Source organism: Pelobates fuscus, chromosome 6 (assembly GCF_036172605.1).
Source record: "Pelobates fuscus isolate aPelFus1 chromosome 6, aPelFus1.pri, whole genome shotgun sequence".
Taxonomy (NCBI): domain Eukaryota; kingdom Metazoa; phylum Chordata; class Amphibia; order Anura; family Pelobatidae; genus Pelobates; species Pelobates fuscus.
Window position 1 is genome coordinate 136,605,387 of NC_086322.1, and position 17,932 is coordinate 136,623,318.

At 43.8% G+C, this 17,932-nt stretch overlaps 1 protein-coding gene across 1 annotated transcript in view; it reads right to left on the minus strand.

Moving 5' to 3' along the window:
• Positions 1–3,965: 3,965 nt before the first annotated feature.
• The window catches only part of LOC134566097 (uncharacterized), a 61,662-nt gene continuing 47,695 nt past the window's right edge, over positions 3,966–17,932 (minus strand). The window contains exons 7-11 of the mRNA XM_063425806.1: positions 10,473–10,555; positions 7,196–7,228; positions 6,546–6,578; positions 5,282–5,317; positions 3,966–4,175 (exon numbers count right to left, since the gene is read on the minus strand). Of these exons, the coding sequence (XP_063281876.1) occupies positions 4,116–4,175; positions 5,282–5,317; positions 6,546–6,578; positions 7,196–7,228; positions 10,473–10,555 (245 nt within the window). The 3' untranslated portion in view covers positions 3,966–4,115. The remainder of the gene's footprint in view (positions 4,176–5,281; positions 5,318–6,545; positions 6,579–7,195; positions 7,229–10,472; positions 10,556–17,932) is intronic.

A 17,932-nucleotide genomic window follows, 5' to 3' on the forward strand; every position in this document is an offset into this window, starting at 1 on the left:
AGTGCATGTTTAGAGCAGGTGAGGGCAGTGTTATATGTGGAGATGGCCAGTGATGGACAGGAGAGGGCAGTGATGGATAGCAGTTGTGAATCAATATCAGCTGACAGCTGCTGGAGGTCAATAGAATTAAGGTTCCTCCTGAGTTGAGGGGGGTTAGGCTGAGGTTGTTGGGTGAGGGGGTACTCGAGAGCAAATGATAAGAGGTGGTGATCAGATAGAGGAAATAGAATGTTGCAGATATTAGATACTGTACATGCATTAGAGAAAATGAGGTTGAGGGCATTGCCAGCTACATGGGTGGGAGAATTAGCCCACTGTGATACCCCGAGGGAGGAAGTAATTGAAAGTAGTTTAGAGGCTGCTGAGGTCAAAGGTGGGTTAATGGGAATATTAAAGTTCCCGAGAATTAGGAATGGAATATTAGCAGAGAGGAAGTAGGGTAGCCAGGCAGCAAAGTGATCAAGGAAGAAGAGAGGGAAACCAGGGGGGCGATAAATAACGGCAATGTTAGCAGAGAAGCATTTGAAGAGGCGAATCAAATGAATTTCAAATGAAGGGAAAGAGGGGGTGGGGGGTGGGTAGAGGTTTGAAGGAGCAGTGAGGTGAGACGAGAAACCCTACACCACCACCTTTACATTCAGAGTGTCTTGGGTTGTGGGTAAGTTGAGAAACACCAAAGGATAAAGTAGCAGTGTCAGAGGGGGAGAGCCATGTTTCTGTTAAGGCTAGTAAATCTAGGGAACAATAGATGAATAGGCCGTGGACAGCAGTGGATTTTGTAATATTGCAAACAGAGCGTACATTCCAGAGGGCAGTATTGAAGTAGGATTTAGATTGGTGTGGTTCCTTGAGTAAGTATGTGGTGGGTTTGCTGAGATGGGACCAGGGTTTGGAGACACATCACCAGCTGCGAGGAGCAGAAGGATTGAGAGGAAGTAAAGGTGGGAGTAGGATTTAAAAGTTTTGTAGGAGGGTATGGATATAGAGAATTTGGAGGAGATAAGCTGGAAAGGTATATGTAGAGTGCATGGGCTGAATAGAGAGGAGAGGGGAGTAAAGTGGAAGTAATGAAGATGGTCTTGCCAGGGACATGTGAGCAGAAGGATAGAGATATTTTTTTTTTTTTTTTTTTGAATTTTTTATTTTTGTTGTGCATAGAAGGTTACAGCATAGCTTGCATAGCCACAGCAGCTCTGACAAGCACACTATTCGTAAAGTCGTGAACATATTAGTGGCATACGGTTAACTTGCACATTTTTTTATTTTATTTTTTTTAGTAGGTGAGTCTCATAGCGCTTATTAATTGCTAGGTGTTGCATAATATCAAGTTGTGAGTAAATGGTTACATGCAGATAATTTGCTTAGATTAGTTAGGTACATGCTGAGATATGAACGTTACAACATCACCCCTTACGCCCCTTAGCTACACATGGATGCATTAGGTTAGGCATGAGAGATATTACATGAGAGATACAACATCAACCCCTTGCTTCTTATAGCTAGACATGGAAGCATTTGGCACATTAAGACAGGGAATAATTGCCATATTTACGCTAATGGGAGTAAGGGCTATTTAGATCATGCTTAAAAAGTCCCTTTGTGTCTGGAGAGTCCTGCCGTGGAGTTAGCTTATTCCCATCGTTGTCTGGTGGGCTGCTCGTGTTATGACGGCTGTGGGCTGGTTAGCCGGTACTGCATGGGGGCTGTGCGCCTTCCGATTCTCTGGACCTGGATCTCGGAGTGTCCATAAGGAGATGTAGTGCAGAGTGGGGACTGATGTGCTCTGTGGGGTGTTCAGGGTCTTGCAGTCAGCCTCCGAGGGTGCTGTCTCTTCAAAAGTTAGGCGGTGTGCTAGGATGCAGGAGTGCCTGCCGGTGTGAGATTACGGCCTGGACCTGTGTCTATTATGAGCTGAACAGCTTAAGAGGGCACTGAACAGGGCTCCTTACCGCTGGGCCTCCGCCATCTGGGTGTCTTGGCTAGAGTGCAGGTTTCGCCTGTCATGCCCCCTGTTTCCCCGGTATGTGGTAGGTGCGGCGGCCATTTTGTTGCTCCCCATGCGGTCTCAGTTTGGGCTTCCTGCCGATCGATTGTAGAGGTCGGGTCTCGGGGGTGTGTAGACCGGGATCACCCCCCCGGTCCATAGGGGGGGGTACGGGGCTGGTGTCCCCGTGGGTCTGACTCCGAGTGCTGGACGGTGTGCTGCAGGGCGGCGGCCGTCCGCCCCACTCGCCTCCGAGGTAGGCCGCAATGGAGTCATGTCGGCTTTCTCTTCCAGGGGACTGAAGCCTATCAGGCCAGCCTCACCCTGGTTCCAGGATACTCCGCCCGGAGGGGGCCGCCGTTGCCGGTCTGTTTTGAGACAAAATTCGTAAGGTTTGTGTGTATTTCCATCTTAAGTTGCCGGAGCTGGTCTTACGTGCGACCAGCCAGCTCGGCGGTCCGGCCCCGCCCCCCAGGATAGAGATATTTTAGTCATGAGAGAAGTTAGTGTGAAAGTGAAAAATAACATTGTTTTATTGTCATATTAATAACAGTAAGTGAATTTGAAAATTCTAAATAAAAAAAAATAAAAAATAAAAAAAAAATCTATATATTTTTGGAAACACTTTTCAAATGATCACGAGGCCTCAATGTAATATTTTAAATATGCATTTCAAATGATCACATCTGTCAAGTTGTACTGTGAGTTCCATAAGATCGTTACCTCTTTTAGGAATTCTTGTCCTAGCAAGTTCATCATGGAGATGATCTGATAAACCCACATGAAAATTGGCAGAGGAGAGTTAGGGGAGTTTCGGCTGTTGAAGTTTTGTCTGAATCATCATAAAGAATTGAAAGTTCATGTAAAAACATATTGAGAGATTCTGTCACTGGATCATGAGAGAGAAGCAGTTGATGGGCCCATATTTTTTTTTTTACCTGAACAAGAGTTATTATAATAGGTTGTTGGTTTCAGATTGAACAATAGTTGACATTGCAAATAAATGGTTCGATTACTCTAGGTTAGGATTTTTAATTTTGGAAAATGTAAGAATGGATAGACACAATAATTGTAATAGAAAAATGTAAGTTTTTTTAACCTCTTAATGCCCTGAGGGCGTACCATGCCGCCTTGAAAAAGGTGGGCTTAAACTCTGTTAGGGTTGCATAGTATGCCCTAAAGATCAGGAACCCCCCCATACTTACCTTCCCTCGTGATCTAGATCATGAGGGACAGCCTGACAACAACCCAGGCAATCCTCCTGCATCTAATTCGGCCCTTCTGGACCATGTGATTGCGATGATATAGCGATCACATAGCCGGAATGGCAGTCTGCTGAACTGCCTAAGTTTTTAAGGCAGTGGTGCCCCATCAAACCCAGCGCCCAGTGGCAACTGCTCCACTTTGGCCCCACATTCTAATGCCTCTGGACTGAGTTTGGCAACAAGTGCCAGCTAGAAGACCAGGGACCAGAAAACTGACATTTGACAGAGACACTGGATTTATCTGTATTGTTTGGTTTGTGTGTTATACATCGTATCTGAATTGTAAACCAGCTTTAGTGATTTTACACTTGTTGTAGCTCTGTCACTTATTGTCACAGGTTTTGAATTTAAAGTATTTATATTTTCTTTCTATTTTTATAATTTTTGAAATTCACATTTTGTTTTTAGTTATATGTAAGACAACGTAGAGACTACTTTTTCTCAGTAGATTTTGGCAAATTTTGGCGATCGCATAAGCTAATTGACCCCCAATCCATGAATCAAAAGAATCCCACAGAAGGACAAACTGCAGCCTTCATAAGAGAACATAAGAGGAACATAAGAGAACACCCAGCTGTTGAGATCCAGAGCATGGAAGAACAATGATACATATAAATAAGGGCAAGAGTGGAGTATAATCATTGAAATACAGGGGAAAAAGAAAAAGGAAAACTGAAAGAAAAAAAAAACATGACAGTCACTTTAAGTGTGCAATTGATAGATTTACTGTGCATGTCATAAAACAATTGTGATTTTATATACATATATTTAATAGAAAATGTTCAATGTTTTTAGGCCTCCCTGTTAGACAAATTCACAAGTATTTTTCAGCCAACGGGGCAAAAGCAGATATTCAAAGTGAAGTATTATTGGCTTGCTCTTTGAAGGACTTGGTAAGCACTACTTGTGTATAAGTAATTAAGATCCTAGAAAAAAAAGAATAATGGTAGGTTAGTCAATATGCATTATTATAATTACAATCGAATCTAGATGACTGACAGACAGAGCCATGTATATGCTGAGTAATATTTCCATACAGTAGCTGCTTTACTCTGGAACACCAAACAGCCTTAAGTACAATAAATAAAATAAAATGAAATGTTCTTCTAAAATTATAGTCAATATGTATTTCCCTCTTCACTGATGAATTCCTTTCCTTGAATGAACAATCCAAGCAGTAAATATAACTAGAGATTATAGTTGTGTGTGCAAGGATACTGTGAATTCAGGGGAGATCCTGGGACTAGATTCAGTAAAGGTACTGACATATAGAGTGGTTTAAAAAAATAAATAAAATCATATAGTCAATGTGTTTTTTTTCTCATGGTACCGATCTCCTGAATGGCGCCACGTGCAGACTGTGCAGACATAGCCCCATAATGCTAAATACCCCTGTCATGGTACTTGCTGGTTCTTTCCTGCCTCTCTCCCACCACTTCTTCCTTGGCTCTTTCCCTTGCTGCCTCGTGCTGAACTCCTCTTGGGCACTACCGCACAAAGATGGCAGCAGCCATCTGAATGTGGGAAGGATCAGATTTTTAGATTATATCTGTTTATTCTGTATATGGTGCTGAATCATTAAGCTGTAGTTGTTCAGGTGACTATAGTGTCCCTTTAACTATTTGCCTGCCTATTAGCTTTTTGTTGTTATTTTCAAGGCCAGTTATTATATCTGATTCCGATTCTCACAAATTAAATTGAGGCATATGTCCTATAAATTGCACTGAATTGCCAAATCTGATGTTTTCATGCTAAAAAACACTATTAATCAAAGCAATATATTGGCTCCATATTTAATGGCAAAAAACCCCCAATACGAAGTGTTAAGAGACTTTTTAGGAGCTGATAAACATTAATGGCTGGACTGCAGGTGAGGCCATAGTATACAGGCTAGGCCAGGGTATTGGAACACAGGTTATATTCATACAGAATTTATAAAACCTTCCGTTCTCTCAGATAGCAATAACCATTTTTAGACAATAGATATCTGCTTTCTGATTTAACCTGTTGGTGTAGGAGTAGGAGTACTCACAGTGTAAGGGTGTTCGTCTTCATTGGTATTACTAGTCTGCAGAAATTAAGAGAAATTGAGAAATATTAAGACATTACTGTTTTTTTGTGCTTTTTTTCCCCACTCAGTCAGGCAAACAATATTCTAACACATTTATAGTATTTCACCATTTATATATCCCTTGTAAAGTAGGATTTTGGAATACACATTCCAAAATTCAAGCAGAATGTAAACATTGCACCAGTATTCCCTTACGCAATAAATGCTATTAATTGGTTATAACCAGGAATCTATTTCCACTGGTATCACATACTGCATACATCCAATGCACAATTGAAGCACTTATGACATAACACAAAGCAGCCTAACAGTGTGCAAACCTGTAGCCACAGATACGATAGTGTGGGGTATGAGGAAATAGGCCAGGGTATGGGCACATAAGTCTGTCTCTCAGACAGCAATAAACCATTATGCCCTACCTGCCATGTCTACTGTAACAGTGGGTGCTTTTAATACAAAAAAATCAGGGGTTTATTGAAGTGCAGCTTCAATTAATTAATACAGTGAGTAGACACAGTGTTGTCCCTACTCCTCCACAGTGAGACTATAATAAAATGCAGTTGGGGGGCACATATCGTCTCCCTTGTATCCCCACCGATGAGCGGCTTGTGGAAGCCCTAACATTTACTATAACCCGCGGAGACATAAAGTCCCCCACCAGCCCCTAGCCATAGGTGGTGAGTGGAGGCTATTAAATTAATAATAATTATCGCCAACAGACACCCAACCAAGGGTCGCAGGTGTGGGATATAATTAAATATACAAGGATGCTGGTTATGCCATTGCTCACCCACTCAAATTAAGACCCCAAGCTGCAGCCAACCCAACCTAATTAATTATGTTTTCATCCAAGGAAATAGCCCTGCACTGTAGTAAAGGCTGGAAGCAACGCTCAGCTGACCCCACGTAAGAAGTCAAAAAGAACTTGACTGCTTAGAATGGGTTGGTGCTACAGCCCTGTAGTGGCTAAGGTTTCTTTCAGTAACTTAATATTCTATACCAGGCAAAGGCAACCTTCGGCACTCCAGATGTTCTGGACTACACGTCCCATGATGCGTTGCCAGCATTAAGGGTGTAAGAGCATTATGGGGGATGTAGACCAAAACATCTGGCGTGCCGAATGTTGCATATCCCTGCTCTATACAGTACTCTATGCAAGTCTTACCCTTGGGGTGAACTGTAATTTTATGTTCCTCCACTTGTCAATAAAAAAAACTATACTTACTGTATCACTGTCTGCTTGACTTTTGATGCCATTCTATAAAAAAAAAAAAAAGAATGTTATTAAATAACTGTGAATTCACTACCAATCAAATTAAACTGAAATTTTCATATAAATGTATCAATATTGTTATAGCACAATCTGAAAAAAAGATGTTTTGCTCTTTGGAATGCTAATCTAATTCAGCTATCCCTGCTATTTTATCTCTGTTCCTTCATATGCTCAAAAGCACTAGTACTATCAGAGGTTAGTTGTTTGAGAGAGTATTCCTGTTATAATTTTTCCTGTGTTTGATATCTGAATTACTGATTCTTAGACTGTGTTTCTGGAACTGATTTTGACTGTGATACACCAGTCCTGAATCTCAGAGCCATTGACCATGAATGTGTATTTGTGATATTTTGTTAGTGCTTGTTCTGCTACTCATTGCCCTACACGGTCTATTATTTAAAAAAAAAATCGGGGGGCTGGGTTTCTTTTTTTTTTGGTTTGTTTTTTTACATACGCATTATGAAAGAGTTAATTTAAACCGTAGTCAAGTATTCATGGTACCTTGGATTAACTTAAAGAACCACTCCACACCCATAAAGCACTTCGCGCAGTGGAGTGTTCCTTTAATGCACCTTCACAATGCATTATAATAAAGTACTTACTACGTAATTGCCTTCTACATTTCTGTTGCTATCCTGTGGAGATAAGAAAAAGAATGCTATTAGACAAGGTTGCTCCTTCTCACCTCTTCTATTTCTTCTCAGACTAAAACCTTTATTGGCAGCAGTCTAGGTGATCTTTAACATTCTGGGCTTCACCAAATCCACATCAAGAAACAAAATAGCCTATGAATAGCCTAGAATATTTAGTGCTGTATTTATTGAGCATAACATTCTATTTTTCTCAGAGAATTTTAGACCTATGGTCATTGTGTCTACATTTCAATATATTAATTTCTTAAATGTTAAAACCGCTCTAATATTTGTCTTTAAATCTGTTCTGTTTAAATGGTGAAGATAACAGATTAAATATAGTATAGCATGTTAAAAGGAGCACTTGAAGACTAGTAGTTATTGTGTAATAGGCAGGTGGTTTTAATAATGTTGTGGCTGTTTAGTGTATATATGCATGTATTGGCTGTACCCACCCCCCTCCACCTGATGGAGTCTTTGCATAAATGTATTTAATATTTTTGAGACCATATTCACAATGTACTTTTCTTCACATTCATATCTCTTTATTTTTTATAAAAAAAGAATAAAAACAGTTTTAAAGATCTCAGTTTCTTTCATCCATGACTTCCAGTTTCGCAGGGGGATAACACATTACCTTAGTCATTCATCACAAAGGGTAAGACCAATAAATATAGCAGTGATGTGAGGCAAAATGTTATTGAGCTTCACAGAATGGGAAGTGGCTGTAAGAAAATAGCAAAAGCTTTGAAAATATCCAATTCCACCATCAAACAATGATTAAGAAGTTCCAGTTAATTGGAAATGTTCTGAAACAACCTGGAAGAGGACATGTGTCTATATTGTCTCACTGCACTGTGAAGAGGATGATTCGAGTGACCAAAAAATCTCCAAGGATCACAGCTGGAGAACTGCATAAGTTAGTTGCGCCTGGAGATCAGAATGTTTTCAAAACTACAATCTAATGTTACCTGCATCACTACAAGTGGGTTGGATGGGTTTCAAGAAAAAAAACATTCAAAACAAACTCAAGCGTCTTCAGATGGCCACACACTACTGGAACTTCAAAACGGATTGGGTTCTATATTCAGATGAAACCAAAATAGATCCTTTTGGCAATAAACACAAGGTGGGTTGGGTACACACAGAGAGGTAGCCATATGGAAAACTACCTCATGCCCACGGCGCATATGGTGGTGGCTCTTTAGCGTTTTTTGGCAGTTTTTTTGGACATTTTATTAGGATATGCAGAGCCGGATTTAGATGAAAAGAGGCCCTAGGCTATTCCACTTATGAGGCCCTTTCACCTCCAATTTTTAAGTTTGTAAATTACATGAGAGACAATAAAATACATCATTACTGTGATATATATCAATATGTTAAATGAAACATGTTGTGATTGGTACTAACCTTTATAAAAAAGGTGGCACGGATAATAAATAAAAAAAAAAGTCGAGATGAGGAGGGGGGGGGGGGTGATTGTGAGAGGGAGGAGGGTGATGAAGAGAGGGGGGGTGATTGTGAGAGGGAGGGGGTGATGAGGAGAGGGGGGGTGACTAAAAAAATTACCTTAAATCCCTGGTGGTCCAGTGGGGGCTGCCTGGTGGTCCGGTGGGGTCCCTGGTGGTCCGGTGGCCCTCAGAGCTGCAGACCATGGATCTCGCGAGACCCAATTAGAGCGTTGCCGTGGTAACCAGCGGCAACGCTCTGATTGGGCAGTGCACGCGAGATCCATGGTCTCCCTGACACTGATTCCACAGTTTAGTGGATTTTATTGCCGAAGAGAGGGTTTTACGTTCTAAATTCTATAAACTAACCCTCCCAGTCATATTTATAGTGTAAACATTATAAAACTGGATGAACTAACCATATTATGAAACTTTTAAAATACGGATTTCAATATCAAAAGATGCATCAGCAGGTGTCCAGGGCGGGATGCCCCCTGGAGTAATGGGCCGGGTCGTAGCTGCACTCCTGTGATTGCGGTAGTTCCGCCACTGACTGTTTCTTAGCTGGTCTGTCTCCCTCAATAGCTGAAGTTAATAAGGCTAGAAGAATCCTTGGATGCTTGGAAGTATATTTGTTTTATTGATGCTCATTTTCCCCCTCTATTGGTCAGTTGTAATTTAATCTGAATAAAATCAACATTGAGTGGCTGTCCCATAAACGTCAGTCCTCTTTAGCTAGGAGATCCAGTCCACATGATTGGGCAAACATATTGTCCCTCATGGGAAACTAAGCTGCTTTTTTCACCCCACCCCACAAGAAAACAGCAATTTTCCATCACATCCCTTTTTTTTCTGGTGTCTGAAACAGTACTCAAAGTCACAAATAATAACATGCATGTTCAGGCTCCTGGGCAGTGGCGTACCTACAATGGTCGCCGGCCGCAGCCACGACCCCTGCGACCGTGGGCTGCCTGGATACCTCCCGCGTGTGTGACAGGAGGGGAGAGCTGTGCTGCTCCCCTCCTGCCTGTGTGTAGCGTGGCCGAGCGGTCTGTCAGGAAGTGCTCACTAAGAGACCACTTCCTGTCAGACCGGGATACAGCCCCCTTGTTCCTCCTGCCATAGGGGGGACCAAGATGTGGTGGCTGTGTTCCCAGCAGAGGCGGCGAGGTAGCTGTTTTCTCCCTGCTCTGCTCCCTCACACGCCATTTGCTGATGCCGGGAGCAGGAATATGACGTCATAATCCAGCTACCAGCATCAGTAGACAGCCGCGAAGCGCGAGGGAGCAAAGTAGGGAGAACACAGCTCCCTCACCGCCTCTGCCGGGAACACAGCCACCCACCTCAATAAAGCCCGACTGGACCCCAGGTAGGGAGGCTGGGTGGACATTTTTAAATGTAAAAAATATGAATAATTTGTGTGTGTGTGTATCTGAGAGTGTATGTGCGTGTATCTGAGAGTGTATGTGTATGTGTCTGTGAGTGCATGTGTGTGTCTGTGTATTTGCATGTATGTATGTGTGTGTCTGCATGTGTATCTGTATGTCTGCATGTGTGGGGGGGGGGGAGGGAGGGGCAGGGACGTGTGGCTGGGCGGGGTGGTATGGGGGTGGTTTCTAGGTGCGCCTCTGCTCATGGGAATTTCTTCCTCTGAGATTCTGGTGTGTGGCTGTTTGGCACAAATTCAGACTAGAAAGTCGACTGAATACCTTTTAATTCTAAACTATAAAACACACTTTGAACAAACAAGTGAGTTGATTTATTCTGGTTTTAAAGAAACATTGATCAATTTAACTTACCTGATAAATAGCTGAGTTAGTGAAAGGTGGAACAGAGGGCAATCTTCTGGAAATTACTTGCAGGTTGTACTTAGAAGTAATATCTGTTAAAATAAAGAAAATTATAAATAATTGTCGAGAATTCAAAATTAATTCAAAGAGTATTTCAAAATAGACCAAAATAGCGAAACTGGAAACATTCTATTCAATTATGCCTTTAGTTCCACTACATTGCCGTTGAATTTTAAATTCTCTTGGAATTTCTGAAAAATTCTCCTTTTCATGAATAATCCTGTTTATAAAAGGATAAAGTATAAACATCTTTAATGTTTGTGGTGTGTGCTGGCTGCATGTGATGCGTTTGTGCATGTGTTTTTTAGCTGTATGTCATGTGTGTGATGTGTGCTGTCTGTAAGTGATGTGTGTGTAGTGTGTTGGTTGTATGTGATGTATGTGCTAGTGTTTAGCTTTCTTCAGGGAGAGGCTATGATTTAAGGTGTTCCAGCAGGAGTCCTGATTTTCTGGTGGTCCAATGGAAGGTCATGCTCCCTGGTGGTCTTGCAGGGGTTACCTCTGCCTGGTGGTCCTGTGGGTGACTTATAGAGCCTCCTGCATGCATGCAGGGCCGGCGCGACCTATAGGCGACTTAGGCAGTCACCTAGGGCGCACCGGTCTAGGTGGCACCAGATTTGAGTGACCCGGCATATCGCTCCCTCCCGCCAGTCACACAGTGTAGCACGGACAGCGATACAGAACCTTCAGTTTCCTGTGCCCGGTCGGACTGACAGGAAGTATGCTCTGACCTGCGGCTGTGTACAGGAAACAGAAGGTCCTGTGTTGCGGTCCTCACCGCCCGGCCACGCTACACAGGGACGTAGGAGGACAAGGGGAGAGGAGAGTCCACCAGGTAAGGGGGGGGAGGAGAGACCACCAGGGAGGGGTGGGGGAGAGAGAGACCACCAGAGGAGAGGGGTGGGGAGAAAGACCGCCAGGGGAGGGGGGGGGGGACAGACCACTAAGGGACAGGGCAGGGGGGGGGGAGAACTCTAATGAAAGGGGGGCAGGGGAGATCAATAAGGGACAGGGAGGAGTGAAGAGGAGAGACCACTAAGGAAAGGGGGGGAGGGAAATGGAGAGACCACTAAGGGACAGATGGGGGGAGAGGATATGCCACTAACGGACAGGGGAGAGGGGACTCTAAGGGACAGGGGGGACAGAGAACACCAAGGTACAGGGGGCAGGGGAGATCACTAAGTGACAGGGGAGATCACTAAGGAATAGGAGGGTATGAGAGATCACTAAGGGACAGGAGGGTACGAGAGATCACTAAGGGACAGGGGAGAGCACTAGGGGAGCAGAGGAGATCACTAAGGGACAGGGGGCAGGGGAGATCACTAAGTGTTAGAGAGCACTAAGGGACAGGAGGGGAGATCACTAAGAACAGGAGGGCAGTAAGTGATCTAGGGGAGAGCACTAAAGGATAGGGGAATAGGGGGCAGGGGAGATCACTAAGGGATGGGAGAGCACTAAAGGACAGGAGGTTATGAGAGAACACTAAGGGACAGGAGGGAAGGGGATAGTTCTCAGGGACAGGGTGGGAGACCTCTTAGGGACATGGGGGAGTGATACACTAAAGGTAGCGTATAAGACACAAAACTTAAAGAAAAAAATACAAAAAAAATTATATAAACAAAATAAATATAATAATAAAAATAAAGAGCTGCTCCCCTCACAGCCCATATCCTACGCCACAAACCCTGTCTTTCACACTACACACATACACAATGTATCCTTGCACATACACAGAAACACACAATGCTTCCCTACTCACACACACCGAAACATACAGTAAATCCTACACACACAGAAACACTGCACACCATAATTCCCTTACATACTTACCCTTACACATAATGCATCCATCACATACACAATTCATCACACACACACACACACACACTGCTTCTTACACACACAAACACAATGCATCTTACATACACTCAATGCACCCCTTACAGACACAATCTGCAACCCTTACAAACACAGAAACACACCTTGCATCCAGGGGCGTATTTGCCGCGAGGCAAACAAGGCATTTGCCTTGGGCGGCATTTTCCAGGGGGCGGCAAAAAAAGCCGCCCCCAAACGCCCAGGGCAAATGCCTTGTTAGCCTTGCGGCTAACAGACATCCTGGGCTGGTGGCTGCTGGGCTGGTTGCTGGGCGGGTGGGCGGCTGGCGAGGGAGCACTTCCTCTGAGCTGTCTGCTCAACTCCCTCGCGCGCCGCAGAGTGAGGCTGGGAGCCGGAATATGACGTCATATTCCGGCTCCGCCTCCCAGCCTCACTCTGCGGCGCGCGAGGGAGCTGAGCAGACAGCTCAGAGGAAGTGCTCCCTCGCCAGCCGCCCGCCCAGCAACCAGCCCAGCAGCCCGACCGGCAGCCCCACTAGACCCCAGGGAGAGGGAGAACCCCCCCAGCATTCCCAAAGGTAAGGAGGCTGGGGGGGGTAAATAAAAAAAAAATGAGTTAGTGTGTGTCTGTTAGTGTGTGTCTGTTAGTGTGTGTCTGTTAGTGAGTGTGTCTGTTAGTGTGTGTGTCTGTTAGTGTGTGTGTGTGTCTGTTAGTGTGTGTGTGTGTCTGTTAGTGTGTGTGAGTGTGTCTGACTGTGTGTGTCTGTTAGTGTGTGTGTGTGTCTGTTAGTGGGTGTGTGTGTGTCTGTTAGTGTGTGTCTGTTAGTGAGTGTGTCTGTTAGTGTGTGTGTGTGTCTGTTAGTGAGTGTGTCTGTTAGTGTGTGTGTGTGTCTGTTAGTGTGTGTGAGTGTGTCTGACTGTGTGTGTCTGTTAGTGTGTGTGAGTGTGTCTGTTAGTGAGTGTGTGTGTGTCAGTGAGTGTGAGAGTGTGTGTGAGTGTGTCTGACTGTGTGTGTGTGAGTGTGTCTGTTAGTGTGTGTGAGTGTGTCTGTTAGTGTGTGTCTGTTAGTGAGTGTGAGTGTGTCTGTTTGTCTGTTAGGGTGTGTGTGTGTGTGAGAGTGTGTCTGTTAGAGTGTGTGTGTGTGTGTCTGACTGTGTGTGTCTGTTAGTGCGTGTATGTCAGTGTGTGTGAGTGTGTCTGTTTGTCTGTTAGAGTGTGTGTGTGTGAGAGTGTGTCTGTTAGAGTGTGTGTGTGTGTCTGACTGTGTGTGTCTGTTAGTGCGTGTATGTCAGTGTGTGTGAGTGTGTCTGTTAGTGAGTGTGTGAGTGTGTCTGTTAGCTGCTGACATACACACACTAACAGACACACTCACTAACAGACACACTCACTAACAGACACACTCACTAACAGACACACTCACTAACAGACACACTCACACACAGACACAGACACACTCATACACACACACTGACAGATACGCATCCATTAGCTAACAGTTAGCTAATGGATGCGTATCTGTCAGTGTGTGTGTATTTAGAAGGCGGGGGAAGGGTTGGGTGGGGGTGGCGGGGGGGGGGGTGGGGTGAGGGGGGCGCCTGAGTTTTGTCCTGCCTAGGGCAGCACAAAACCAGGATACACCACTGCTTGCATCCCTTACACATACAAACACAGATTCCCACAATGCATCCATTACACACACACACACACCCATAAACACACAATGCATTCCTTACACACAAACACACACTGCTTTCTATCTCTTACAAACAAACACACTGCATCACCTATACACACACTACATCCCGTACACAAACTAGTATTCCTATACACTACATTCCATAAGAACACGCGCACATTACATTCTCTACAATATACACATAAAAAATCCCCTACATACATACACTCCACTCCTGTGAGCAAACTTATGGCTTGTAGGCATCAGGCTTATTGGCGGGCCTTATAGGCATATTCACAGTCAAGCCCTGGGGGCCCAGACCGTGATCTGTGTAAGGGGCCCCAAAAAATGGAGCTGCTTCCTGTTCGTTGATCGTACTAATCCCTAATTTACCTCACATTAAAGGGACACTATAGTCACCAGAACCCTCTACAGCTTAATGTAGTGGTTCTAGTGTCTATAGCCTGTCCCTGTAGGTTTATTATTATAATATCTGGTGGTAAGTAGGCAATCCATTATATTATTAGTGGCACTAATCTCTAATTTACTTCACATTAAAGAGACACTATAGTCACCAGAACCACTACAACTTAATGTAATGGTTCTGGTGTCAATAGCCTATCCCTGCAGGCCTTTTAATGTAAGCACACTGCCTTTTCAGAGTAAAGACACTGTGTGCAGCACTGGCATTGGCTCATATGGGAGATTATATGGGTGGGTCATTGTGTTGTCACATAGGGGGGGGGTGGAGCGGCAAATTTTTGTTCCTTGCACCGGCCCTGCATGCATGATGATGATGATAAAGGATTGGGTTGCAAAAACAATTGGCTGCACTCTATGACAGGGTAAGTGGCAGAACTAACCTGACACATGCACCCTAACACACACACTCACCCTGACACACAGATGCACACCCTGGCACAAAGATACACACATATACACAGATGCACGCCCTGCCACACACTGACCTACATACTTACACAGATACACATATACAGGGTGGGCACTTCCATAAGGCGGCACAGGCGGTGGGGGTGCAAGATTCTAGTGACCGGCAGGAGGAAAGCACTCTCTCCTACCTGGCCACCTTTTTGACACCCCGGCACAGCGTGCGGCTGTATTGGCATCCAAGGCATCCTTTCGCACGCCGTTTGCTGATGCTGCGGGAGTCAGAATATGACATCATTCATCAGTATACAGCCTTCGAGGAGTGAGGGAGCAGAGCAGGAAGATCAGCGCTCCCTCACCACCTCGGATGCCAATACAGCCACACGCCTCCCAGCAGACCCACTGGACCTCTAACGAGAGAACTACGCCAGCTCTCCAGGTAGGGAGGCTCGGTGGAAAATTTTAAATTAGAATAATATTAATAATTAGTGAGTGTATGTGTGTCTGTGTGTGTATGTTTGTGTCTGTAAGAGTATGTGTGTGAGTGTGTGTGTGTGTCTGTGAGTGAGAGTATGAGTGTGTCTGTGAGTATGTGTATGAGTGTATGTGTGTGTGTGTCTGTGAGTGTGTGTGCATGAGTGTATGAGTGTGTCTGTCAATGTGTGTGTGTGTGTCTGTCAGTGTGTGTTTGTGAGTGTCTGTCAAATCAGTGAGAGTCTGTTTTTCATTGAGTCTGTGTGTGACTATCAGTGTGTCTGTCAATGAGTCTGTCAGTGTTTGTGTGTCTGTCAGTGTGTATGTCTTTCAGTGTGCATGTGTGTGTCTGTCAATGAGTTTGTGTCTGTCTTTGACGTCTGTGTGTTTGTCATTGAGTGTGTGTGACTGTCACCACCAAGTGTAGCATTGCTGAGCGCATCGACCCACGGTACAGGAGCTTCTGTTTCCTGTACCCGTTGAGCAGGGCCGCCCAGTACAGTGCTTAGTTTACTTTGCGGCAGGGCTGGTCCTGTTGCTGTGAGCTGGCTTAAGGTCGGAGCGGAAGGACATTGAGCCCTTGACATGGGAGCCAGCAGACAGGAGTCAGGTCTCTGTCAGCAGCAGTGTTGGGGATGTGAGGAGCAGAGCTGCGGATACAAGCGTAAGTTTCTGTGTTAACCAACTCCTTTCTAGTCTGCCATGTAGCCTTGGCAATCTCTCTCCAAACTACCTCCTACCCTCCTCAATCCTTCTCCAAACTGCGACCTAAACATACTAATTCCCCTAAAATCTGATACACAAGTTCCCTAATCCTTTTTCAGATTGACACCAAACCTCCCTTTTTCTCTACAAACTGCCTTCTAATCTTCCTAACCCTCCCCTAGTCTGCCACCTCAACTACCTAATTTGTCTCCAGATTGCCACCTAACCTCCATAATCCTTCTTTAGACTACAAAATAATCTCTACCCAGCCTTTTCTCTCTATTCTCTCTCTCTCTGCCATCCACATCACTCACAGCTACTGACACGCTGTCACCACCTCACACATGATTGGCTGCAGTAAACACACGGTAAATCAACCCCCAGCACACACACAGACATACACACACACTTCTTCCCAGTACACAGACAGACACACTGCACTCACACATACACTGCATCTCCAGCACAAACACATATACAAATTACATTCCCAGCACACACGCACTGCACTCCAAAAACACGCACTAAGACACAGCTTCCCAGTTCACAGATGGACACACTTAATTTAAACACATATACACTGCATCTCCAGTACAAACTACATCCCCAGCACACACGTACTGCATCCAAAAGCACTCATACAGACATTGCATCCCTTGGACACACATCATCCCCAGCATACACAAACAATACATTCCTTACACACACTAAATCCGCTATCCCATTCTACATTTTAAACACGCACTGCATCATCAGCACACACAATATATTCCTTACAATGTCTCCTATACAAACGTTGATGTAATCTGCTCCAAACAAACACTCACACTACAGAAATAAACATACTACAAATCCAAATGGCAGAAACATAAAAGTTGTCAATTGAAATTGGCACCTAAAATGCAGATTATTATTCAAAATCAGCCCAAACTTCCACTACGCACATATTTACATACACCATGGAATATCAGACAAAAATGCACTTTTTAAACAGCTTAAACCCTATTTGTTGTTTTTTGTTTTTTGTATTCTTTATTAAAAACTTGACTGAAACACAACAGTCACAAAATCCCAAAACAATGCCTGACAGGGACGTACTGTATGCAGTCTGTGAGTATGGTGACCACACAGCAATATTACAATATGCCTTATCCAGGGAAGTATCAAATCCCATACTTGTTATGCAATTCCCATAAGATTCCATATAAAATAATATAGATGGACCTATTACGGAAAACACCCTTATCTAATCCATCCCACATCAACTTCTTTTTTGGTTTATTATTGTTGGTGATTGATGTATATTGTACTTAACTAATATTTTAATACCATTGAAAAAACATGTATGTTGTGATATCTAATTTGGTGTGCCTTGCTCTAAATATGTTACTGGAATGCATTGATCTAATCATGATTGTGATAAGTTTAATTGTAGTTTTAATTACTGTGATTTAACATAATCGCGGCAGTGCTGGGGGGGGGGGGGGGGCAGCAGGGCCGGACTGGGGATTCCAAAGCAGCCCTGGAAAAAAAATCTATGCCAGCCCCATAAGTCATTGCGCCATATATTGTCGCATGTAATATGTAAGGCTATGTCTTGCCACCTTAGATGATTGATTTTATATATATATATATATATATATATATATATTTTGCTTATTCCAATATAAAATATTGGTCCTTCCTGTGTCAGTGCGGATTGGCTGAGATCATCAAGCTTGATGATCTCAGCCAATCCGCACTGACACAGGAAGGACCAATATTTTATATTGGAATAAGCTATATATATATATATATATATATATATATATATATATATATATATTCAA